At 39.8% G+C, this 27,583-nt stretch overlaps 1 protein-coding gene across 1 annotated transcript in view; it reads left to right on the forward strand.

Moving 5' to 3' along the window:
• Positions 1 to 27,583, forward strand: part of LOC124776140 (cilia- and flagella-associated protein 57-like) — a 115,092-nt gene that overhangs the window by 52,578 nt on the left and 34,931 nt on the right. Inside the window, exon 5 of the mRNA XM_047250977.1 lies at positions 6,911 to 7,054. Coding sequence (XP_047106933.1) covers positions 6,911 to 7,054 — 144 coding nt within the window. The remainder of the gene's footprint in view (positions 1 to 6,910; positions 7,055 to 27,583) is intronic.

The following is a 27,583-nucleotide window of genomic DNA, read 5'->3' on the forward strand; positions in this document are numbered from 1 at the left end:
ACTCTAGTTGGTGGTCTCCTAGTTTTACACTTGCTGCTTGTCCATCTCTGTTGACTGCCATCACCACTGTATTGGTCTTGCTGATGTTGAGGTTATATTTCTGGAACTGAGATTTCCATTCATCGAGTCTGATCTGTACTTCCTCCTCAGTTTCATCCCATATCGGGATGTCATCAGCACAGGCAAATGCACTCAGTTCAACTGACTTCTCCTTGATGTTCTTCATAACAGTATCCATAACAGTGATGAATAGTAGTGGGGACAGTGCACTTCCTTGCTGAACTCCGCTCTTGGTCTCAAACCATGTTGATCATCCTCCTCTAGTTTGTACACAGCTGTCACAGTCTTTGTAAGACATCTGAATTTTTATTATTGTTCCTTCAGATGCATTCTTTCTCCTCGGGCATTCCTAGATCTTATCTCTTATAACAGTATCATGGGCTTTTTCTATATCCAGGGATACAATAATCAGGTTCTTGCCTTTCTCCCAATAGTTTTCCATCAACATGCGGGTGCTAAAAATTAGATCTGTTGTTGATCTGTTACTTGTGAAGCTATATTGTTCCTCCTCCAGCTGTAGTTCTATGATATCATATTATGGGCCATCAGTGTCATCACTCTTACTGTCATTGTCAACATAATCTTGCTTCAGTTTACAAAAAAAATTATTGTCCATAAGAAAAGGTGAAGTCATGTCTTTCCTTTCTTCACTTACTGAATGAACAGCTGCTGCTCTCCATCAACTTGATTCCATGCAATAATGCGATACACTGGCTGATTCAGAAACTACATTTCCATTATGCATTAGCTGGCCCTCACTACACAATGAAAACAGACAAAGCCTGTCAATATAGCATTAAATTTAAATATGGGAGAAATCATACTCTGTGAAATGACGGGAACAGTGGTCTACTGCAATTTTTACATCTCACCAACTAACAGGACTGGCAGTCGAAGTGAGGCATGGAGGAATATGCTACAGCTCCCTATGTATTACTCCCATGCCAACTGTATACACAATATCAGACTAATTACAGTCCACACAGAGGCATGTAAACAGCCTTTCTTCCTGCACTCCACGTGTGAATAGAACTGGGAGAAAACCTGATATGTGTACAATGAGAAGTAACCTCTGCTATGTGCTTCTCAGCAGTTTGTAGAGTATGTAAGTAGATGTGAATATGAGTTAGGAAAGGGGCTAGTTCTACCTTGTATTCAGTGTGAAATCTAATTGGAATTCCATCAGAGAATAGTGCATTGTTTACTTCTAATTGTGTTCAAACACTTCAGGTGTTTATATCAAGATTTCTAATCTGTGTGTATTTGTAGTTATCAAATGTTGGTATGGTAATGTCCTCACATGTAAATACATTTTTAAATATGGAATGTGATATTTGTGGGCTGCCTTCTCTTTCAGCAGTGGACTGACCACCAAGATCTGAATTGGAGTTTTGGATCCATTCATTGACTATACATTTGACCAGAATTTTCTAAGATTTTCTGACAGAACTTTCACAAAAATCTGACTGTGGAAAGGCTATACATGAGTTGTATTCTGTGACTTTTCTCTTTCATAGTGAGTGTAGAAATACCTCTTTTCAAACAATGAAAAATCCAGGATGGAATGTAACAAATTCTGAAACAGAAAGTTGCTACTCACCATATAGCAGAGATGATGAGTTGCAGAAAGGCACAACAGAAAGAAAAAGTGACAGTCTTTTTGGCTTGCCTACCTGCAACTCAGCATCTCTGCTATATATGGTGAATAGCAACTTTCTTTTCATAATATTGAAACATCTGTTTTGTAAAATTATTCTAATGGTATCATTAAATAAAGGTCAGCTTTTGTTTTCTTTTATTACCTTTCTTGATATGTCTTTATCTAGATCACAGTGTATTATGACTTTGCTCATTAACCATAGCTGTTCCAGATTTTTCAGATCGGAGCTAAATGTTACTTAATCTTCTATTTAGGTTGCTGGAGACAGCTTACCAGTTCTATGAAACACATCCTCTACTAGATTTCTTGATGAATTTTCTGCCTTTAGTAATAATTGTCGCTGATCACTAACCCCGACCTTATTGGTGACACTTTCAGAAAGATCAGATCAGTTTGTAGCCAGGAGATCTAAAATATTGGTTTTGTATGTTGACTGTTGGCCTGGCTGTCAGGACAGAAATCTGACAATATATTCATTATTACAAGTCCTTACCTCTTATAGCATAATTCAAATGTCTCTACAACTGATGTGTCCGAATCTCATGGCCAGTAGAAACATCATTTCATTGATCCCTGTTGACTGACCCCATGTATTCTACTCTGTATTAGCTCAAAGTCAGATTCATTTTGGACCTCACTATTCTTTGTTCATTCATTTCTTGATATAAAATCTCCAGCTTCCATGCCCAGTCTAATCTATATTTCAAGATGTATATTCCTTATGTTATTGAAAACTTCCTTGCTCTCCTTTTTGGATTCATCTAATTCTCAGTTCCTAACATGAAGTGAAGGTGACTGTTTTCTAGGAGAGAGATACTTACTTCAAAAGCAAAAGAGCTAGAAAATGACAGACCAATGTGTAATTACAGGAATAAAATTAAAGTAACCAGACAAGTTACAAATTACAGCAAGATTTTCTAAAAATATTCAGTGGGTGCTGATGAGGGGCCATATGTTATCATCAAACATAGTGCAATATTTATTGTACATCTACTAGCATACATAATAAATTCATCATTTGAGAGTGGTGTATTTCCAAATTGACTAAAAAGAGCAAAAGGAACACCTCTACATAAGAATGGTGCCAAATGTGACATCAATCATTATTGTCCAGTTTCAGTCTCATTCTTGCTTTAGCAAAATTATAGAAATATGTTCCATAGAAGATTACAAGACTTCTTAAATAAACACTGTAAATGCTGACAAATGGCTCACAACAGGGTTTCACAGATGGAAAGTCAACCCAGTCAGCAATTCTTGTCTTTTAAAGGAAATACTAACAACAGTGGACAATAACAAGCATGTATGTAACATATTCTTTGATTTTAGTAAAGCCTTCATTGTCAGTGAACATGACATTCTCCTTCATAATTTACCCATTGAGTGGTTGTGCCATTTTCGTAACACAGTCATGTGCACAGCACACACATGTGTTGCCAGCATAAACATGTATGAGCAAAACCACAGTTTAATCTTAGTTTAATTAGACAACAATAAAGTAAACTTACATTACATTACAAAAAGAAAACATTTCATTGTATTATTTCATTGCTGCACACAGGTGTTACCCTTGAAACTGATTTATCAAATTTTATTAACTATATATGAGGGGCAATCAATAAGTAATGCAACACATTTTACTCCCTGAAAGCAGGTTGGTTTTATTGAGGATTCTAATACATCATATTATTCCCCACTCTTTTAGCTAAAAATCCCTATGTACAAGGATTGAGAAATGAAGTAAGTGAACTTGAAATTCTTACAAGTGATACTAATGTTTTGTCAGACATGCACTTACAGTGTATTAGTGAACACTGGCTAGAAGAGTCAGAATTACGTTATCAGTATATTCAAAACTTCAGATTAGTCCACCACTATTCTAGGAAAAATTACAAAGGTGGTGGAACTTGTATATACATAAGAAATAGCATTAGCTGTGAACTTTTCCATCCCTGTGAAGTGTTTTCCTGAGACAAAGACATTGAAATAGCTGGGGTAGCACTTGCCGACCTAAATATGTATATAATGTGTGTATATAGATCACCTAGTGGTAACTTTTCAGTCTTCCTCAGAAACTTTGCACTATTGCTAGAAACAGCTTGTCACAACAACTCAACAAATATAATAATATGTGGTGATCTCAACAATGATTTCCTTGAGGAATCTGCTCGAAAGTCTCAATTAGTAAATTTAATGATGTCATTCAACTTAAATATGAAAGTTATATGTCCTACAAGATTAAACAGCTGTCTTGATCATGTTGCTACTAGCACTGATTGCACTGTAAAAATTATAGATGTTGGTTTTTCAGAGCACAGTGTGCTAACAATATATTTTAATCCACCACTCAATGTACTCCCAACAGGAGAAACAGTTATTAAATGTAGAAGTTATAGTGATAACAACATACACAACTTTGTACTTAGCTTAGAGAAAGAAGACTGGCAAAGTGTATTTACTTCCTCAACAACAAATGAAAAATATGACAATTTTCTGCAGATATTTGAATATTACTTTAATTGCCACTTCCCAGAGAAAACAAAGGCTATCACTAACAAAAACAGAATGCTTGGGCCACAAAAGGTATTAAAACTTCATCAGAAAAGATGAGGCTGCTGCACAGACTTAGCAAACTGGACAGTGGCAAATCCAAAGAGTTCAAGGTATACTATAAAAATTACAAAAACACACACAGGAGAGTTATCAAATGGACTAAAAAAGCTCATAATGATAAAACAATTAAGTGCTCTTCCTACAAATGTAAGACCACCTGAGGTATAGTAAATGAACAGACTGGTAGAAAGTTAAGGATAGAGGATAAAATCACACTAAATATAGAAGGACAAAAGACTGAAAATGTACATGAAATTGCCAATAAATTCAACAGCTATTTTTCAGAAATTTCCACAAATCTCCTGGCTAACTCTCCAAACACTGCACACTCTTGTCTCAAATAATACTCCTTTGGACTCCTTTTTCCTATCTCCTACAACACTGCATGAAATTGAAGCTATTATTAAAAAAAGAGTAAAAAAGATTTATTCTGCATGGCATGATCTGTTACTCTGCTTCTTACTTCCTAAGTGTTCAAATTACATCAGTGGACCCCTGTAAAATATCATAAATACCTCTTTTCTGGATGGAACATTTCCAAACCAGATAAAACTTGCTAAAATTATACCTCTCTACAAGAAGGAAGAGAAAACGGACATGACAAACTATAAGCCAATTGCTATACTATTTGCCTTCTCAAAAATATTTGAACACTGTATGTTAACTAGATTAGAAATATGTTTAAATTCTAACAACATAATCACATCTTCCCAGTACAGATTTCAGAAAAATAGGTCCACCACACATGCTCTGTATGCATTTCTTTCTTGATCAGTCCAAGGCCTATGACATGGTCGACCACAAGCTGCTGCTTATGAAACTCCATAAGTATGGGATTAGAGGTGTAACCCACAATTGGTTCCATAGATATCTTAATCAAAGAAAGCAATATGTAGAAATAAGAAAATCAGAGACATTCAGGCACTACATACAACAAATGGCGTCCCTCTGGGATCTGTCCTTGGCCCTTTTCATTTTGTTTATAAATGATCTCCCAGAACACATACCAAATGCCAGCTCCTTTCTGTATGCAGACGACACAAATATCATGATAACCAGTAAAGTTGACACATTGCAAGATGCAGTTAATGAAATTACTTGTCATTTACAATCGTGGTTTGGAGCAAATAGACTACTAATGAATACTCAAAAAACTGTAAGTATGAACTTCCATACTAGACAAAATCTAACCCCCTTCAATACAGCTATAGTTATCAGCAAAGATGACAGTACGAACAGGCAGGACACCAAATTTCTTGGACTTACTATCAGTAACACACTAAACTGGAAACCACATATTGAGCCATTGTCACAAAAGCTTAGTAAAACCTGCTATCTATTACGATCATTAAAAGACACAGCCAGTGTAGATACCTTGAAGCTGGTATACCATGAATTGTCTGAGTCTGTCTTGAGCTATGGCCTAATCTTCTGGGGAAAGAGCTGTGATTCTCTCACAATTTTCAAGTTAGAAAAACAAGTGGTAAGAATAATGAAATGTAAAAAAAGAACTGAACACTGTAAACCACTATTTCAACAGCTAAAAATCCTGCCACTGCCATGCCTCTATATATAGGAGCTAGCTTGTTTTACAGTACAGCACTTGGACGCACTGAACAGAAATGCAGACCGCCACACACATGACACCAGAAACAAAACATAGTTACAAATTATAGACCACAACACAAAATGATGTGCAAATGGGGTTAAATGTATGGGCATTAAAATATACAACCACCTCCCAACAGACATAAAAACAAGCAAAAACGAAAAATAATGAGAATTAAATTAAAAGAATTGCTACTAAATCACTGTTTCTATTCTGTACATGAATTTCTTGAAACAAAATTTTAATTACTTGCAATAAGCTGATTATTCAGATGTAGATGTTTCTACTTAGTAAGATAATTTAATTATTGTATCTTATCTATATTCTGTCTGTATCTCATATATGTATTCTGCTATGTGAACTATGTACCACAATATTTTAATTACTTGTACTAAGCTGTATATTCACTTGTAGATATTTCTACTTAGTAAGATGATTTAATTATTGTTTGTTACTCATAAGATAATTTAATTATTGTATCTTATCTATATTCTGTCTGTATCTCTTATATGTATTCTGCTACGTGCAGTATGCACCACTGTCATCTCTCATTCACACATCACCTTTTTTATATTTTCTCTATTATATCCTATAGTTATCTGCTACGTGAGTTACGTGCCACTACTGTCATCTCTCGTCATATACCATCTTAACATAATTTTTCAAATTGACTTGTCCTATATCATGATGTGCTTTGCTGTACAAATTGTATGATCTACAGGACCATTAATAAATCAAATCAAATCTGTCTGAACTTTCTGCACATTTATTAATTTTACGTAACCATTATTATGAGAGACAGTTTTTCTTTGAACGATTGATTTAAAATTCAGGGAACAGCTTCATAAAAAAGTAACAAAAGAAACAGTTATTATAACAAGTGAGTTTATTACATCTTTTGATAATGTAGAAAATTGAAATGGAGTAAATGATGTAATTTTCTTATTATTTCCCTAAATTTTTAACAGGAAAAACAACTATACACACTTACTCGGGACAAACAGGAACTAGAAAAAATTAATTCTATTCTAAATTATGGAATTGAAGAGCTGAAGAATGAGCTTCCTATAAAGGACAATGAGATAAAATCTAGAATGGAGCAAATAAGACAAGTAAGTAAAAAAATGTGGCGTCCATAGTTCGTATCGACGACAAAACGTAATATCTGTGAACTCTAAGTCTCCATCTTAACTTTACTTTAGTCAGTTCTTTGTTATACTTCATTCTGTATGCATGCAGTGTCAAGTGTAAATATATACGAGCTATGAGACATATACGGAAATTAAGTGTTCTATATTCCGATTACAGATCTCGTTCCCATAATGGTTACCCAGCAGTTCGTTCATATTTCGCGTCTTCCGTACCGGTGTTTATGCAAGAGGTTACATGCACTAAGCAATGACCACGCCAAACAATACCTTGTTCAAAGATGTGGAAGCATGACTCTGCTCACCAAGTTTCATCATATTCATCATTTACGAACAGTGATTCACATTCTCAACCAGCACCATGTGCTAACCTCATTAGTTTTCAACAGTCAACAACTATGCCATTAGAGTAAACAATGGACTCAGGCTTCACATCTCCAGATTATGCCCATCCGACAGTGAAATGTGAACTGAACAATATTTCGAATTGCGTCTCTTCAAATCAAGCGTTTCAACAACAAAGTGATCTCCATTCGAACACATGTTTAGCCACCAACTGGAATGCTACATCAGTTACTGTTGGGCTGTGTGGAATGCTGCCATTACTACAAACTGTGCTGGATCGATTCAGCACATGTGGCATTCCAGTTGTGTCCAATTTATATGCACAATTCAGTGTTTCGCGTAACATGGAGCCCTTACCTTGCCTCAGTGACTCACCACATGCACTAGAGGCATGTTAAACATCAGATAGTTTCCAAGCGGGTAGCATTCTCAACCCCCTCCCCTGCCCCCCCCCCCCCCTCCCCTCCCGCATCTTCACTTGTGGGGTCCCTGTTTTTGGTCGCTCAACCGGCTGCCATTCCCACAGCACCACCTATGTCTGCCGCACCGGTCTCTCACCCTGTTTTGGAAGCGGGTCATTTCCATCCAGCACTCATCACTCACAGTCCAGTTTCCGGCCCCCCTCATGTGCTGTCCATCCATCCGTTTCCACGGTACTGTCTGTGCCTGCCGTGCTGTGTTTTCGTGACACAGGTCAACTATGCCAGCTGCCGCTACTACAGATTCGCTCGCCTGGTTTAAATCCAGGCATACCACGCCAGCCTCTGACTTAATCTCAGTTCAGCCACTACCCCAGGAGACACTGAAGCCACCATCATTACCACCTCCTGGCCACCTGCTGAAGCTACTGCCTTTATACAAGGACAACCCGGCATCGTGGTTCGCGCTTGTTGAGAATCTGTTTGAGTTACATCATGTGTCTGATGACAACTCAGAGTTTCTCTGCCTAGTCACACACCTCCATGACCACTCAGATTTGATTTGTGACCTGCTCCTTTTGCTGCCACCAGCACCAAAATATGAGTTTGCAAAGAATACTATAATGGAATGGCTTGCCTGCTCGCCACAAGAGTTAATAATGAAGATTCTCTACGAGGAGCACCTGGGGGGAACGCACAACTCTGGTGCCACCTTCGATTGCTAGTGAATGAGCGTACCATGCCTCACGCAATGCTATGGGCTGTGTGGTCTGCCAAACTACTTACTGATCTACAGATCCATCTGTTACCACACTCGTTCAAGTCCATCGGCTCTCACCTATGCATCGCTGATCAGTTGTATTTGCTGCTGCAACATCAGCCAGTTCATTCCACACCATTCGTCGGCACAGCTGCCCCCGCATACCGGCCTTCGGCCAGCAGAGGCAGGGCTCTCTCCTCCGTCACCTCATCTACTTCTCCTGACAGTGTCGGCTCACTCTCTCCACTGTCTGAGCACTCCAGGGTTGCCCATGCACCTTACGTACCAGTCTGTTTACCAGAACAAATCAGAGAGGTCAAGCTGCCCCCACTGTCGCTGTCTCCACCTCCTCCTCACCCTTTCTGCTGGTACCACAAAGTTTTTAGCGACAATGTCAAGAAGTCCAGGTTGCCATGCCAACACCCAAATGCCAACCGCAGGAACTAAGAGACGCTGAGTCCTGTGGGGAACCTAATAGGCATCCTCTTACATTACACTCAGTTCACTCATCTGCCGGATGGGTGGTATGTGACTGACATTGCGTCAGGTCTAGCTTTTCTGGTCGATACTGGTGCTGACGTGTCAATCGTACCTATTTCAATGGCTCCACCTGCTTCTTCACAGACAAAGTCACTTCTATGAGCTGTCAACATGTTGATGTTATCTACCTCAGGCTCAGTAAAGGTTACGGTGACCCCCATCTCCTTCTCTACATTTTCCGTGGACATACTGCATTGCCAACATAGATGAACCGATCCTCGGTATGGATTTTTTTGTCTCATTATGAACTATCTCCAAAAGTTGTACAGGGGTCAGTGCTCCACCATCCTACGAACACTCACATACCATGCACCCGCACCTATGTCCAACGCTCTGTTTCCACCGCAACATACAATATTGCACGCGAGTGCTCCGCCCTCGCAAGCAACATTGTGACCTGCGTTACCGGCCTACTGTCAGAATACGACTCGGCAATGCAACTCTGCCAGGACAACAAGAAGCTGAAACAAAGCATCACATCGTCTTACAACGAACTTGTCATGGCTCGTACCTCGCTTCTGCAACTACAGTCCATGGCGCCCCAACCTAAACAACATTGCTCGGCTGAGCCTAGCTCGAACTCTCACTAGGTTAGTCCACAAACTTTACTTGTGTCTGACGTTCAAATCTCCTCGTCGCACTCACCTCATCCAGTGCCATGTATTTCAAACAGTGCTGCTAATGACAGTTGTGCATTGGACAGCTACCACGTGTATTGATAAACATTCCCCCTCTCTCACTCAACGGCCACATGACCCAGCGGCCATTGAGACCCCACATGCAACACTACCACTGCTCCTGCCTGCGCCAGTTGTCCAGTGCAAGGTTAACAGCGGACAGTCACCAACTGTTCCCCTTCACTCGGCGCACTCCAGTAAGAGACATGTGACTTTCGTGCTACCTTTCCCCACTCGTGCCAAGGGCTACAACTTGTCGTGCCCTACTCGTCCTAAGACTTGGTGCCAGGACGTTAACCAATCTCATGTGCAGTTCTTAGTTTCTTCCGTCACTGATGGAACAACACACAAGATAGTTACCACTGCCGGACCTTCTATTAAGCATAAGGTCCAGCAGCTCAACCCTATCAAGTTGTGTGCGGCCGGGCAGCAGATTAATGAACTTTTGGTGGCAGGTGTTCTGCAACCTTCAGACAGCAACTAGTCTTCACCTATCCAACTCAGCCCCAAATGTGACGAATCTTTTCGAATGTGCAGCGATTACAGACGCATAAACGCTCGTACAATCATGGACAATTACCCAGTGCCAAACATCAATGACTTCACTCATATGTTATCGGGCGCCACAATTTTCAGTGTTATTGACTGTAAACGCGCCTACCACCAGATTCCTATGCTGCTGGAAGACATTCCTAAGATGGCTATTATCACGCCACTTGGTTTATTCCAATACCACTTCATGATGTTCGGCCTAAAGAATGCGGTGCAAACGTGGCAATGTTTCATCGACTCTATCTTGTGACAGTTCGATTTTTGCTTTGCTTATCTGGATGACATTCTCATTTTCAGTATCTCAGTGGAGGAACATGAAAATCACCTGTCTATGGTATCAGTTGCGCCAGGCATCAGTCTCCTCCCAGGTTACACTGTCTTTGCTGATGGAATAAAGCCTCCCAAATATGCTGTGCAAGCTAGCACGTCTCTGCTGCCCCCGGCTACTTATAAAGAGCTACACCATTTCCTAAGTACCATCAATTAGTATCGTCGCCATCTGCCTTCTGCCGCCGCTGATCAGACACCCCTGACGGACACGCTATCAGGCAAACAAACTTGCAGTATCAAACCTGTCTCTTGGACTGCCCCGATGCTACTAGAGGCCTTAAAGGCTCTGAAGACTTCTTTAGCTGATGCTGTGACACTCGCCCACCCCGACCCCTCGGCCAAGTTATTCATCACTACGGATGCCAGCGACATCGCTGTGGGGGCAATGTTGCAACAATGCAAGGGTGACATGGTTTTTCCCCTGCGTTTCTTCTCCAAAAAACTATCTACAACTCAGAGAAAATATTCTGCATTCGATAGAGAGCTCCTTGCTGTTTATGAGGCAATCAAACATTTCCACCCTGATGTCGATTGACATTCATTTTTCGTCCTCACTGATCACAAACCACTCAATATTACCACCACTTTGACCTGGTTTCTCAATTCACAATGGACGTCCGTTACATCAAGGGTGCAGAAAATGTTGCTGCGGATTTCTTCTCATTGATCACTGCTGTTTCCCGCATCGTTGATCTTTACAATCTGGCCTCCCTCCAAGCTTCTGACAAAGATTCTCAGGCTCTCCTATGAGACCCACAAACATCACTTGTTTCCACAAAGGCTAAATTACCAGGCAATTCTGATGAGGTGTGGTGCAATTCTTCGACCGGCACCCTATGCCCTTTCCTCCCGCCCGGGCTGGGCCAACAGGTTTTCGACACCCTGCATAACCTAGCCCACCCAGGCGTTCGAGCCACCACCGACTCATGTCAGAAACTTTTGTATGGAAGAATATCAAATGGGACTTCAAACCTGGGCATGCAGCTGCATCACTTGCCAGTGCAACAAGATCAGCCGCCACACATCCCAACCTCAGGGCAAGTTTGACGTTCCCACAGGACGATTCCATCACATACATATTGATCTGATCAGGCCTCTTCCTCCTTCGGAGGGCCATAGATATATCTTATCAACTATTGACCATTTGTGTTGCTGGGTCGAGGCTGTCCCTCTCCCTAAAATTACTGCTGAGACGGTAGCCAAGGCTTTCATCGGCTCGAGGATCGCTCATTTCAGGTGCCCGACACGTATCACCACTGATCAGGGTTGACAGTTCGAATCCTCTGCAATATCTGTGGTATTAAAGAATATACACTACCGCCTATCACCCACAAAGCAATGGGTTGGTGGAGAGATGGCACCACACCCTCAAGACAGCCCTTCGTTATGATGACTGCCTCTGGTTGGAAGCTCTCCTGTGGGAGCTACTTGGTCTATGTTTGACCTTTAAACCTGTACTACAGGGGACTATATCGGAATTTGTTTTTGGCGAGAATCTGGTCCTACTGGAGGAATTTATTCTTCCCCAGGTTAGTGAGGATCTTCCCCCCTCACCAGATTTCATTATCTGGGTGTGCATGCATTTTCAACAAACACGTTTGCACCTGCCCATCAGTCACTCATCACCCGAGATTTATGTTCCCACTGCACTCTCTGACTGCTTCCATGTCATGCTGCATGAGGATGCGGTTAGGCAGCCTCTTCACCCTCCTTATCTTGGCCTCTACAAGGTCCTGTGGTGGGGGGACATGACTTTTAATGTCATGATTAAAGACTGCACACAGACAATCTCTCTGCATCACCTGAAACCGGCTTTTGTCGCCCCTGATGGTCTCACGCTGTCGAAGGCGGACTCTGCAGACAATCCGTCCTTGATCGAGAATGAAGATGTGCTCTCATCAACCTCACCACACACCTCTTCCACCGAAGACTGTTCACCACCATTCACTGGTTTCCCGACCTCACCCCCTGTTTCTCTCTTTGCAGGTTTCAACATCAGAGACACACACACACCTACTATCAGTTTGTCCTGCAGCGTGCCGCCACACCGAGTGAACAACATTTCTGTAGTGACGTTCGACAACCAATTGCTCATTCTTTTGACAGATACCGAGGTCCCGCCATTGGACAGTCCCTTACATGTCAACATTGCACCCAACCTCACACTCCCACGTGAGTGTGACCGAGCATCTCCACGTGCTTTCATTTCTATGGATGGCTCGATCCACTTAAGGGCCACACATGACCCCACCACACCGTTGACCGTCCCACCCGCTTACTTCTGGGCCGGCCGCCATCCCATCCGGCCACGGTGGCTAACTGAGTATGAAGTGGACCTGCCTCTCGTCTCTCTGCCTGCACAACCCATCTTGTTCGAGATGGAAATACCTGTGGTGCACCTGCCTACACGCACGATTTCCACTGACATCAACGCCTGTACACCCACACCCTTGGACATTTGTAGTATTCTGTACTGCGGGGTGGGGGGTGGGGGGGCTGTGTGGCGTCGATAGTTTGTATCTACCACAAAACTTAATATCTGTGAGTTCTGAGTGCTCTGTCAAGCCTCCTATCCTGATTACTGATCCCGTTCCCATAAAAGTATTAGGGCATGTCCACTTAATTAATTTCTGACAGCTCGTTGAACATAGAAAATAAAAATATTGTTTCTTATGAAAGCATTACTAGTGCCACAAATCTAGATGACTTGGCATATTAGTGCTATCTCTTGAGCATGTCCAGCATTTAATTATATTTAGAACTGTCCCCATCTTTTGTCAATCTATTGCTCCTACAAACAAAATTATGCAAAGTCTACATTACAATTTTACACCAAATCTAGAGAAGTGCCCTGAGTAAATTAAGTAAAATATTCTTTGGCTTCTTTGTTGATACACATATCTCAATATAGCATACAATTCTTTAGTCACTGCTATTGATTCAATACATTGGCAAAGTAAGATCATGGGATGAAATTTGAAACAAACTATTTAAAATTCTGCACCATGAATTACTCCTACTGATTCATCAATTGACTTTTTTTACTTTGAAGTGTTAGCTGTCAAAGCACGGTCCTTCTGAATGCCTCTGCACATGGCTGGGATGTTCAGTTTCATTTTCTTGATGGTGTTTGTAACTAGTCACTATGCTCCCTCCAGGACTGCAAGTGTGTTATATGAATTCTTGCAAATATATCTCATAAAACCAGAAGATGGGGTAATATAATTGAATAATTAATTGTACCAGAGCAAAATTCAGTCAAGAAAGTTATTAAATTATGAGGCAGAATTGCTGGCCAGTACTATCCATCAGGATGTGAAACTTATAGTACTACTGACATGCACATACTAAAGTGAAATGTTCTCACTACCTGACATTTGGTACTAACCATCCTTTCCTTTGCCTCAGTTCTCAGTTGCCTTAGTCTGTGTTTACTTCTCAACCTGTCCTTACCACCTCCAGGCTGAAGCTGGCACAGTACTTGTCAATGTATGATCTCTGATCTGCTCATCCTAGTGCCTCCCCTGTCACCTTTGTCTGCACTCATCCTGGGATCTGAGTGAACGGCCTGCCACTTTAGCCTTCCCTAATCTATCACTCTCTTGTCCTCAATGAAGGAATGTTAGTTATAAAAGCTAGGTAGTACATCCCTTTTATTTTTATATTTGTCCAGTAGTGTAACTATACTTTTTGTCGCACTAATAGTAGGTAGTGGCCAGCATTACCATCTCATAATTTATTAGTTTCTTGATGGAGTACTTATCTTGTTATATCAGCTGCAATCTTCAAATTACTATTGAAATTTCTTCATCAGGGTCCCATGAACCTCAACAAAATAGAAAAATTAAAGAAATCATGTTCTTGTTATATTATTGTAAGTCAGAACTCAAGTCCTCTACATCTTCCACTTTTGACTTTGCAACTCCACATTTCAAAAGTTTCTATTCTCTTTTTATCCAAACTATTTAGCATCCACTCTTCACTACAGCACAATGCTTCATTCCAGAGAAATGCCTTCAGAAAAGACTTCCTAACACTTAATTTTATGTTCAGTGTTAACAAATTTGTCCTCTTCTAAAATACTTTTCTTGCCATTGCCCTTCTCATTTCATCCATCATAAGTTATTTTACTGCCCAAATAGCAAAATGCATCTAGTGGACTGTTGCAGATTTTATTAAAAACTTATACTTGGCTACGGTCGCAATACAGAGAGTACTGATTACAAATTTTAACCTCTTAAACTGTCATCACAATACAAACATGCAGCCAGTAGATTGAGAGAATCACACTTTCTCATTATAGTTTTAACATCCTTGCCAAAATGTCATTTCAAAACATCATTGCCATATATGTCATGTGATACATTCATTACACCAAGTCACTGTGTCAAAGTTAACCAGATCAAAATAGCAGCCATTCTGACTGGCACCAGGTACATAGGCTTACAGGTTATTGCACAAACATTGTTGTGATATATGACATAATATTAAAAGCATCACACCCGGCCACAGTGTCACTCAAAGTTAACTGAACCAAAGCAGCAAACAGACTCATCTACTACTTTTAGTGTCTCATTTTCTAATATTCTTCCTTTAGAATTACATCATTTAATTCAATTACATTCTGTAACTTTTGTTTAGCTTTGCTGAGTTCCATCTTATCTTAAGACCCTGTCCATTCCATTTAACTTTTCTTCCGAGTCCTTTGCTGTCTCTGACAGAATCACAGTGACAATGGTAAATCTCAAAATTTCTATTTCTTGGCCCTGAACTTCAATTCCTACTCCCAATGTTTCTTTGGTTTCCTGTACTACTTTCTCAAATGTACATTGAAAATTGGGGATAGGCTACAATTCTATCTCACTCCCTTCTCAACCACTGCTTCCCTTTCACGCCCCTTGACATTTACAACTGCCATCTGGTTTCTGTTCAACCCTTTCAATCCCAGTATTGTACTTTCACTACCTTCAGAATTTCAAAGAGAGTATTCCAGTCAATATTGTCAAAAGTGTTCTCTAAGCCTACAAATGCTGTAAACATAGCTTTGCCTTTCATTAATCTGTCTTCTAAAAGTAAGGTGAGTTACAGGGTCAATATTGTATTGCATGTTCCTACATTTCTCCAGAACCTAAACTGATCTTTTTCACAGTCAGCTTATACCAGTTTTTCCATTCTTATGTAAATAATTCATGTCAGTATTTTGTAGCCATAACTAATTGAATCAATACTTCAGTAATATTCATACTTGTCAGTGCCAGCTTTCCTTGGAATTATTAGTCTTCTTGAAGTCTTATAACATTTTGCCTGTCTCATACATCTTGTCTGTTCCAGGGGCCTTGTTTTGATCTAGGTCTTTCAGTGCTCCATCAAATTCACCTTGCAGTATCATATGACCCATCTCATTTTCATCTAATTTATCTTTCCTTTCTACAATATTGCCTTCAAGTTCATTTTTCTGGTATAGCCCCTCTGTATATTCCTTCTGCCTTCCAACTTTATGTTCTTTGCTTAGGACTGGTTTTCCATTGTAGCTCGATATTCCTTTTCCTGTAGGCAGTATCTACCTTTCCCCTAGTTCTATAGCACAGCATTTGTCCTGTAGCAATTCCTGCTTACACATTTTGCTCTTTCTGTGAATCTCATGTTTTAGAGATCTGTAGACCTCTTTCCTTTTGCCTGCTTTGTTTTATCATTTTAATCCAGTATCTATGGTGATTAAATTATGGTTAATATGTCTGCTTGTGTCTGTATGTGTGGATGGATATGTGCGTGTGTGCGAGTGTATACCTGTCCTTTTTTCCCCCTAAGGTAAGTCTTTCCGCTCCCGGGATTGGAATGACTCCTTACCCTCTCCCTTAAAACCCACTTCCTTTCGTCTTCCCCTCTCCTTCCCTCTTTCCTGATGAGGCAACAGTTTGTTGCGAAAGCTTAAATTTTGTGTGTATGTTTGTGTTTGTTTGTGTGTCTATCGACCTGCCAGCGCTTTCGTTCGGTAAGTCACCTCATCTTTGTTTTTATATATAATTTTTCCCACGTGGAATGTTTCCTTCTAATATAATAAACTAAAGTTGATGTACACGAGAATTCAAATTTATTGTTAATCCTTATAAATCAACTGACCCCTCAAAAAAAACTGGCAAGAGGTACACAATAAGAAAAAGGGAAGACTTGCAGGAATATCTCAAACAAACAATAATAACAAAAGAAACAAATGTTACAGGTAGTGGTAAAGAATTGGATATGTTTTGTGGAGAGAAGAAGGCCTGGTTCCATTTGCGTAGAGCAAAAAAGGGCTCAACAGCCAAAAATGTGACTGCTTTCCTTGAAATGTGTTTCCTAGACTGTAAGAACTTTGTAGTTGAGAAATTAAGCACAAGGGAATTTATTTCCTGTTTTATGCTAGGTTTTGACTAGGAACTAAAGGATAAATTAATAGTTCCTTCTGTATAGCCTAAACACGCAGTTTTTTTATTCAAGAGGAAGTACAGCCCTCCAATAATTATTCCAGAAGAAAATGTTTCTGTTGTAGGAAGAGTATCAGAACAAAGATGAACAATTTAACCAACTTTGTGGACCAAGTCAAACTAGACTTTTGTGCAACAGTGAGCACCCACTAGCTGAGTAGGAAGGTGATTATTACAGACATGTGGAATATCTTGAAATGATAAGTGCTTGTTATCATAAAACAACTACTCATGGTAGGGTGTCTTTCTATGCAAACAGTCTTAGCCAATACGAAGTTGGCCTAAAAAAGTTTTATGTTGACCTGGATTTAGAATTGGCTGGATTACAACTGTGTGATGGAAATAATATTGCCATGTCCTTGTATCATGCAGCTGGTGGAGACTCTGATAATTTTCTCATTAAGTTGGACAGTTGTTTGTGCTACCTGATGCATATAAATTCAAAAATTATGTTGTGTGTGACTTCAGCATCCATTTAGGAGATGACAGCACTAAGGAGAAAACATTCAAATTCTTGATTAGGCTATTGGTTGTATGTCACTAACCATGAACCAAGAAGAGGAGACACATGCCTCAACACTGTCTTCATCATTCTAAACATGTGGGGCTACAAAGTGAGTATGGTGGTTCCAGTGATAGCAGATTATGATGCATTAGTCATTAGTTTTCCACTTGAATAGTCAAAGGAACCTTCAGAGAAAAGCCAGTATGTGGTTTTCTGATGATACATTCAATAAAAGCTTTATAATGGAGGAAGAAATAAACATCTCCAAAATTGTATCTTCCAGAATTGATTGGCAGTCTGAGGTATGACTGGGACTAAGTGCTGCTTTCAACTGTATTTTTCAGCTCCTCAAAATAAATTCTGACAACTGTTTCAAATCAGTAAGCATAAATAATCCATTAGATAAGACTCAAAATAGAAAAAAAGTAGACACAGACAAAGCATGGTACACTCCTAAGCTGGAAAACATAAAGTTTGTTATTTTGCTGCTAAATGGCTGAGTTAAAACAGCAACAGATCCAGGGCCAAAGATATGTTTCACTGTTATTATCTGAAAGCCAAAAGAATCTAAAGGAAGGAAGCAAAGGCAGCCAAGAAGGAATATAATGTTGGGTTCATTTCTGAAGCTCTCAATCCACACAAAGCAGCCTGGAAACTGGTTAATAAATACAAAAAAAACACTCACTACCCCCATAAATACTTGCAGCCCTGATGATTTTAACAAATATTTTATGAATGTTGTTGGAAATAACATAGCTTACATACCAGATCTAGAAATTGAGATTACAAATGATATAAGCATTAGCAATAGTTGCACCTTGACCAGGTGTAAGAAAGTGATTTCCAGAGGGCGTGAAAATTAAGAAAAATTATCAACACTCTATTACCAGAGATATATAAGGCATGTCATGTGCTGTTCTGAAGGATACTGTATCTGATATTGCTGAATGTTCGGCTGCTGTCATTAACCAATGCCTTGAGGTTGGTACCTTTCCAAATTTCTTAAAGCTGGCAACTGGCATTTGGTTGCATTTACCATAAGGTACTGTTGTAAACATTAAAATCTTATGCTTTAAAGGCTGTCATTTTTGAGACTCTGTCATCTTACATAAGAAGCAGATGGCAGAGTGCTTGTATCCATGGAATTATGTCAAATAGCAACTGGACAAAGTATACCACAGAGCTCTGTACTTGGCCGTCTGCTCTTTGCAGATGATACAACATTAATGAGTAAGCGTAGAAATTCAGCTGAGGCACTGAAGTATGCTGATATTTTGTTCAAAATAGCCAAAAAGTGGTTCAAAGCAAACAAAATTAAATTAAATGAAAATAAAATACAGAAAATATTATGCAGCCTTGGTGACAGTAGACCCATAGCAAATGATGATTGTGTTAGACTCCTGGGAATCACAAATGACAATAACTGATGTGGACTGAACGTACTGCACATATGTGTTCTAAGCTCTCAAGAGTAATTTGTCTCCTCAAGAAGTTCAAATGCATGATAACAGATCAGTGCTTAACCACAAAATATATTACAATGTTCCACAGCCACATCACATGTGGACTGCTCTGTGGGGATGCTCCACTGGAAGTAAACATATATTGCTCCTGCAAAAGAAAGCTGTAAGAATAATATCTTCCAGCAAAACATTTGACTACTGAAGACCTATTTTCAAACAGTTGGGAATATTTAGTCACTATGTTTTCCATTCTCTCGTCTATACAAAAGAAATCAAGGATCTCTCTGCAAGAGACAAGATATTCACAACTACAACACACAAGATAGGGCTGACACTGATATTGCTAGATGTTGCCTTAGTAAGACACTAGATAGTTTTCCTACAGCAGCCCTGAAGATATTCAACCACCTACCACTGAGGATGGTCAGAGCTATACTGATTCATGTGCTCAAGCAACAGCAATTATATCCTCTAAACCAATTTTTCTCTGCAATTGGAATTGTGGACTGGGTAACATGATACCATCACAGCTTAAGTGACTAGCAGGAAACTTTTAAGAGCTGCAAATTGTTGTTTATGACCATTGTTTATAATACCAGTTTGTGCAAGGCTTCTTGTCTGACATCTGAGTTTTAAGAGTGATTTTAATGTCTGCCCATGGACAGTGAACAATGTTGACTGAATAATAATAATAGTAATATGTTCTAGTATTGACTGTCTTATTATTTTTGTTTAATTGTATCAATTTTAGTATGATAGGTCAAATTGCAGTATGTGTTCATTTTTGTATTATTGGAACCATGACGTCTGTCAAGCCATGGCCGGTGAATAACATAGTATTATAAAAACAAAGATGAGGTGACTTACCGAACGAAAGCGCTGGCAGGTCGATAGACACACAAACAAACACAAACATACACACAAAATTCAAGCTTTCGCAACAAACTGTTGCCTCATCGGGAAAGAGGGAAGGAGAGGGGAAGACGAAAGGAAGTGGGTTTTAAGGGAGAGGGTAAGGAGTCATTCCAATCCCGGGAGCGGAAAGACTTACCTTAGGGGGAAAAAAGGACAGGTATTCACTCGCACACACGCACATATCCATCCACACATACAGACACAAGCAGACATATTTAAAGACAAAGAGTTTGGGCAGAGATGTCAGTCGAGGCAGAAGTGTAGAGGCAAAGAAGTTGTTGAAAGACAGGTGAGGTATGAGTGGCGGCAACTTGAAATTAGCGGAGATTGAGGCCTGGCGGATGACGAGAAGAGAGGATATACTGAAGGGCAAGTTCCCATCTCCGGAGTTCAGATAGGTTGGTGTTGGTGGGAAGTATCCAGATAACCCGGACGGTGTAACACTGTGCCAAGATGTGCTGGCTGTGCACCAAGGCATGTTTAGCCACAGGGTGATCCTCATTACCAACAAACACTGTCTGCCTGTGTCCATTCATGCGAATGGACAGTTTGTTGCTGGTCATTCCCACATAGAATGCATCACAGTGTAGGCAGGTCAGTTGGTAAATCACATGGGTGCTTTCACCTACTCCAGTCCTGTAACCCGGAAGGTGTACACGATCAAAGGTAGAGCCACGTGTGAAAGCACCCACGTGATTTACCAACTGACCTGCCTACACTGTGATGCATTCTATGTGGGAATGACCAGCAACAAACTGTCCATTCGCATGAATGGACACAGGCAGACAGTGTTTGTTGGTAATGAGGATCACCCTGTGGCTAAACATGCCTTGGTGCACGGCCAGCACATCTTGGCACAGTGTTACACCATCTGGGTTATCTGGATACTTCCCACTAACACCAACCTATCAGAACTCCGGAGATGGGAACTTGCCCTTCAATATATCCTCTCTTCCCGTTACCCACCAGGCCTCAACCTCCGCTAATTTCAAGTTGCCGCCACTCATACCTCACCTGTCTTTCAACAACATCTTTGCCTCTACACTTCTGCCTCGACTGACATCTCTGCCCAAACTCTTTGTCTTTAAATACGTCTGCTTGTGTCTGTATGTGTGGATGGATATGTGCGTGTGTGCGAGTGAATACCTGTCCTTTTTTCCCCCTAAGGTAAGTCTTTCCGCTCCCGGGATTGGAGTGACTCCTTACCCTCTCCCTTAAAACCCACTTCCTTTCGTCTTCCCCTCTCCTTCCCTCTTTCCTGATGAGGCAACAGTTTGTTGCGAAAGCTTGAATTTTGTGTGTATGTTTGTGTTTGTTTGTGTGCCTATCGACCTGCCAGCGCTTTCGTTCGGTAAGTCACCTCATCTTTGTTTTTATAATTTTTCCCACGTGGAATGTTTCCTTCTATTATATTGATATCATTAATTTGAATAACATAGTATTGTTAATAAAGGTAAGACTTGTAATCAATATGAAATATTCCAGTGTCTCCAGATCTCCTTCAAGTACACATCCATCTTTCATGATTCTTAAACCAAGTCCTCATATTATTTTTGCTTCTCTTCCTCTTTCTACTATTGAATTTTAGTTACCCATCACATTTCAGTTTTCCTCTTCTTTAACTGTCTGAACAATTTCTTTCGTATCATCATCTCTTCATTGTCTGTGTAACTGGTTGGCATATAAACCTGCACAGTGGTGGTGGGTGCTGGCTTTGTGTGTGTTTGGTTATGACAGTGCATTCATGATGCTGTTCATACTAGCTTACCCACTTTCTTATTCTTTCTCAGACCTACTTCTGGATTGCCATCTGATTTTGTTTTTATAATCCTGTACATCTGACAAGAAATCTGTTCATCTTGCCCCCAAACATCTTTAATTCTGACTATATCAAATTTCAACATACCCATTTTAAATTCTCTAACCTGCCTACCATATTAAGGGCTCTAACATTCCACATGGCCATCATCATTTATCAATGCAGTAGAGCTGCATGATACTGTACCACAATAAGGTAATTTCAATATAGTCATTACAAAATGTACAATTAAACGTTTTATATTACTGAACAGTTTTGTAATTCCTACCCATCCACAAATACTGGAAATAGCAATGTTCTTCACTAATATTGCATTACACAGGTTCATTATATTTATGAAAGAAGTGTCCATTTATATCTGTGCACAGAACAGATAAATTTCAATTTAATAAGGTTGAGTTGTAGTGCAGCACACAAGACTTCCATATGAGTCACAGCTTTACTGTTCATAAACTGCCTGTGTATGTCATCAAAATATCAACATTACTTAATTCCAGAACAATGAAAGGGGTCAAAAGACATCTTGGTACACAAAAATGAAAACAGTTTTTAAGAATGAATTTTCCTCATTCCTTCTACTTTTGCCAGAGATATACTGTAGTTTTCTGAGTCTTCATGATTTCATGGCAATTTGTGAAGTATACCTAGAAAACACACAGGCATAAGACCTTTTTAGAATTTGGTTGTTTTCATAATTATGGAGGTATTTACTTCAGTCAACAATCACTGCATAGAGTGGTGATATACACATCATTTGAATTGTTTGCATGCTGAAAATTACAACATAATATAATGTTTAAGTCTTGCTTCATGTGTTACTGTCATTATTCCCCTCATTAATTAGATAGAAAGTGCATTGTTAGCTGCTACAGGCAGAAGACATACTTTTTGTTGCTGTGGTACATTTTCAAAGTTTTGACTGAGATAGACTTAACTGCAATGTTCATCTTTGGTATGGCTGTGTAGAAGTTGGTATAGACACAGCTAAGTAAAAATCCTTGCAACTTACATGTTTACTTACATGTAAAAGCCGACTTCAGAATTTTCCTTTGTGCAAGACTGTGTGTGCGAAGTCTGTGTGCTGTTTTTGGGAAAGTTTAAGTGTATACCAAAAAGATAGGCTAATAGGAAGTGGCGATGGTGTATTTGTCACAATAGATGTGAAACTCAAACCACCAAGATAGAAATAGAAACTGCATGAGAGATTGTTTGGGAAAGACTCAATATCAGGGGTGGACATAAAATGATGATTAGATCCTGATATTTCCCACCAGGCTAATCTCCTGATGTAACTGAAAACCTTAGAGAAAATTTGTTTGCTGATACGTAACTTTCCCAATCATTCTGCAATCATCGGTGGAGACTGTTATTATACAATAATCAACTGGGAAAACAACACTTTTGTTAGTGGTGGGAATGACATCCTGTGAAACATTACAAAGCACCCCTCCGAAAAGTACCTAGAACAGATAGTTTGGAACGCCAGTCCTGATGGAAATATATTGGACCTAATGGCAACAAATAGACTTGACTTCTTTGAGGGTGTCCACATTGAAACTGGTATCATTGACTACAATGCACTTGTGGCAACATAGATTACTAAAGTACAAAGGACAACTAAAACAAGCAGGGAGATACATATGTTCAGTAAGCTACATAAGAAATCTGTAGTGTTATATTTCAATGAGGAACTTAAACTTTCAGAACAGAGTGGTAACACATAAAGGAAGAATAGTTGACCATACACTGGATAGATATGTACCCAGCAGAACAGTTCATAATGGGAGGGACCCTCCGTAGTAGACAACGACTGTAAAGAAGCATCTAAAGAAACAGAGATTACTGCATAATGGGTATAAAGCAAAACATAGGGCTGCAGATAAGAGAGATGCTGAATGAAACTCATTTGGTAGTCAAGAGAGAAATGCATGAAGACTTCAATGACTGCTGTGGCAGAACACTATCAAGTGATCTTTCACAAGACCCAAAGAAATTCTGTTCATATGTGCCAGTAACATCAAAGTTAGGGTCCAACCCTTCATAAATCAGACAGGAACTGAAACTGAGGACAGCAAAGCACAAGCTGAAATGCTTAACTGTGTTTTCAAATTTTTCTTTACAAAGGAAATCATAGAGAATTGAGACAGTTTAATCCTCATACCACTGAAAGATGAATGGAATAAGTAGTAGTGTCAAGAAACAATTGAAATCATTAAGATTTATTCAAACTTCAAGACCCAATGGAATCCCTATCAAATTCCATACTGAATTTGAGTCTGAGTTAGCCCCTCTTCCAAGTATAATGTATCATAGATCCCTCAAACAAAAACCATGCCCAATAGTAGGAAGAAAGCACAGGTCACACTCGTCTACAAGAAAGGTAGCAGAAGTGATGCAGAAAACTACAGTCCAGTATCCTTGACATTGATTTGTTGTAGACTCTTAGAACATATTCAGGAGCACCAGAAGAAGTAGGTACAGAAAGGATATTCACCAAATGTGGGCTGGGATTAGATACTGGAAAATGGTACAGAATTTCCGTGCATAGATGAGGAACAGGCAAGTACAGGCAGGAAGGAATAGGTGCAACTACTCAGATATACTGGGAATAGTCTTTGGAAGGATAGTGCATAAGGACAAATATGGATGCAAGTTCAGGTGTATTGCCAGGAGGAGGACAGTGCTGTGCTGTTGTCTGGCTGAGGTTGAGCCTGGAGAAGTATCAGGAATGGTGGCTGAGGTCAGCTGGAGTCGCCATGATGATGATGATGATGATGATGATGATGATGGTCAAGTATTCTGGTGCTGTGCCAGAAGCAGGAAGCTGCGACAGATGTGTGAGGAGATGATTGACCCTGGAGGCTGTCTGTGACAACAGCTGGGTGCTTATGGTGCTGTGGAGATGCTGACCAGCTTTTCCATCATGTGTCTCTGCGTATGCTGTATACTGGACAGTAAAGATAGGACTTGAGGTGTGTTTCCCATGTTGAGGATGAACAACTAGTGATGGGACATGTTGAAGCAGAAAGTCACTGTCAAAGTCTTCACCATACATAAGTGACATGAATAGAGACACAGTCTACCTTCAGGGTAAAATGCTCGTGAAAGTTTTGGTACACAGAACAATTTCTTGTCACCACTTGCTATGGTATGAAACCCTGCATTGGTGCTAATAAAAGTACTGGATCCCAAAAAGTACTTGTTGTTAACTGATATGGGGCAAAACTTGGAAGTGGTGCTGGAGCTTATGGAGTTATTGGGGGAAAGACAACAACTTGTCTCCAACTGGTACGTCTTCCACCAGGTGAGGCGATCATTGAGTTTATAGAATTTAAAACCTAGGCTAAAGGTGTGAATAACGTAGAATAAAAGTGTGACATTCACTTGGTAACAGAGCAATACACAGTGTAAGGTTCACTTAGTAGTCCTAGTCACCCCCAGTGTAGAGGCCAAGTTCCAGTGATGGTGGTGACTGACACTGGGCTCCCTTGTTCATCAGTGGCTGGCAAAGGGTATGGCATTGTACATAGTGAGGATTCTGAATGAGACTCTGCAATTGGTGCAGTTGGTACCTGGCTGAGAGCTCTACAGAGTCTGGCTTGGAGCAGCATCATGCCACCACAATTATACAGGCTGCATAGAGATACTAGAAGGATTGTTTGCAATCATTGGGGCCATGGAAGCAAACCGGTCCGCGGGGACAGTAACCTGTAGTGGCACTTGTACTGCCACCTCCTGGCCTAGTTGCCATACATGATTGAAGCTCTGTTGTCTGCTGATGTAACACCTTCTTGGTTAAGATGCTCACATACCACAGGTGAGAGAGGGGTTGCACGTCTGTAGGACGAGTGGCCCGTACACCACACTAAGCTTTACATGTCTTGCATTATTACCCGAGAAAAGATTTATGGTCTTTCTTGTTTGTGGACAAGACAGTCACCAGAATCCAACACCTGGATATATCTGAGATATGGCTTTTTCCGCAATTACCTGAACATGACAAAAAGTCATCTTTCAACAAGATAAAACATTACTGCCTTTTAATCTCCATATAAGAGCATATCTCAACAGTGAGATGCTTCAGTGATGAAATGCAAATAAGCAACACAACAATCTTCTATTGTGTGGTATCGGCTGATATATAATCAGCCACACTTTATAATATGCACACTGCTAGTTAAACCATCACATTTCCTAAAGCTGCTGCCACAGCATGAAGGTGCTGCCATGAAAAAATGCAGGCATTCCCTCTCTGGAACTCCAGTGGTGTGTGTACTTCAGTTCGAACACTCATCCACTGCATCCTTTTTGTGTGTTTACCAATTGAATAACATTTAAAGACATTCATAGTGGGCAGTACTTGACATCTTCTGAATAGATATTGTACTGAAGAGTGACAGATTTATAAATATTTTGTACCTGTATATATTTCTACATTCAAATCTACTGTTAGCAACTGATGCTACAACAACAGCAAGAAAGTTATGTATTGTTTTTAGTGTTTGATATTAGATATAGAATAAATTAATATCTGAATTCTCTATTCATGAACAGCATCTGTTCCACTACAGAACGATAACAAAATGCAAAGGTAGTCATAATATATTGCACTACTGGCTTCCTGTGCCACCTGATCTCATTAGAATGTGATAACAATTTGTAGGAGTTTGTAAAAGCTTCTGTCTATCTGCCTCCCTTTGCAGCAACTTTGAGTTAGCTGCAATGCTGCACAACAACAACAGCAAATGTGGTAATTCCAAATGTAGTTGCAAAACTATGGACTGAGTTTGATAATAGTGTGCACGTTTGTGATGCATGCTCTGGATGGAGCATTGAACACTGTGAAAGGTATATGAAAATTTTTATCCTAAACACAATTTTAAAAGGTACCCCAAGGTTGTTGGTACATGACTGTAAAAGATCTGCTATAGTAAAATTCGATGGTTCTATTGAAAACAAAAATGTGTATGTTGCAACTTGCCCCAAGTTTATGTCTTAACTTGTGTAGAATATATAGTCCTGTTCAATTGGATGAATCTTTTTGAAATACCCTGTACTTTATACTCACTGTGCAATATAGGTGCATTCCATGCTGTATAAGTGCAACATAAAAATTAACTGTCTCTGTGTGTGAAATCTGCATCCTCAGAATTAACTGAACACTAACCATCCTGAAGAACATACTTGGTCCTATTACTTAAAAAGTATCTGGGCTACTCACATATCTGAGAATCTACTCTATATGCTGGAACCTTCATTTGCAGCTTGCAGTTTGGCACTGTGTCAAATGCTTTCTGGATATCTAGTAATATAGACTCTGCCAGTTGTCAATCATCCATTGATTGCAGGCTATCAAATGAGAAAAGAGCAAGCTAATTTTTGCATGATGGATGCTTTCTAAATCCGTGCTGATCTGTGGACAGAAACTTTTCTCGCTAAAGGAAATGTACTACATTCAAACTTAGGTTTTCTCACCACATATAAAATGAACACATGTGCAGCTACGATTATGCTCTTATGATTTCCTAAAACTTCTGTGGAGTTATATAAGATAGGTGTGCTGTTTCTGTGATATTTTGTAGTTACTGAAAATGTTAAATGTTCCTTAGTATGATACTAGAAATGTCTGATTATGACAATACAGAAATGTGTGTGAATATCTGTGTGTTTTCCCTGAAGAAGCACTTTTTCCCTCTATCATCAT

The sequence above is a fragment of the Schistocerca piceifrons genome, chromosome 2, assembly GCF_021461385.2.
Source record: "Schistocerca piceifrons isolate TAMUIC-IGC-003096 chromosome 2, iqSchPice1.1, whole genome shotgun sequence".
Lineage (NCBI taxonomy): Eukaryota > Metazoa > Arthropoda > Insecta > Orthoptera > Acrididae > Schistocerca > Schistocerca piceifrons.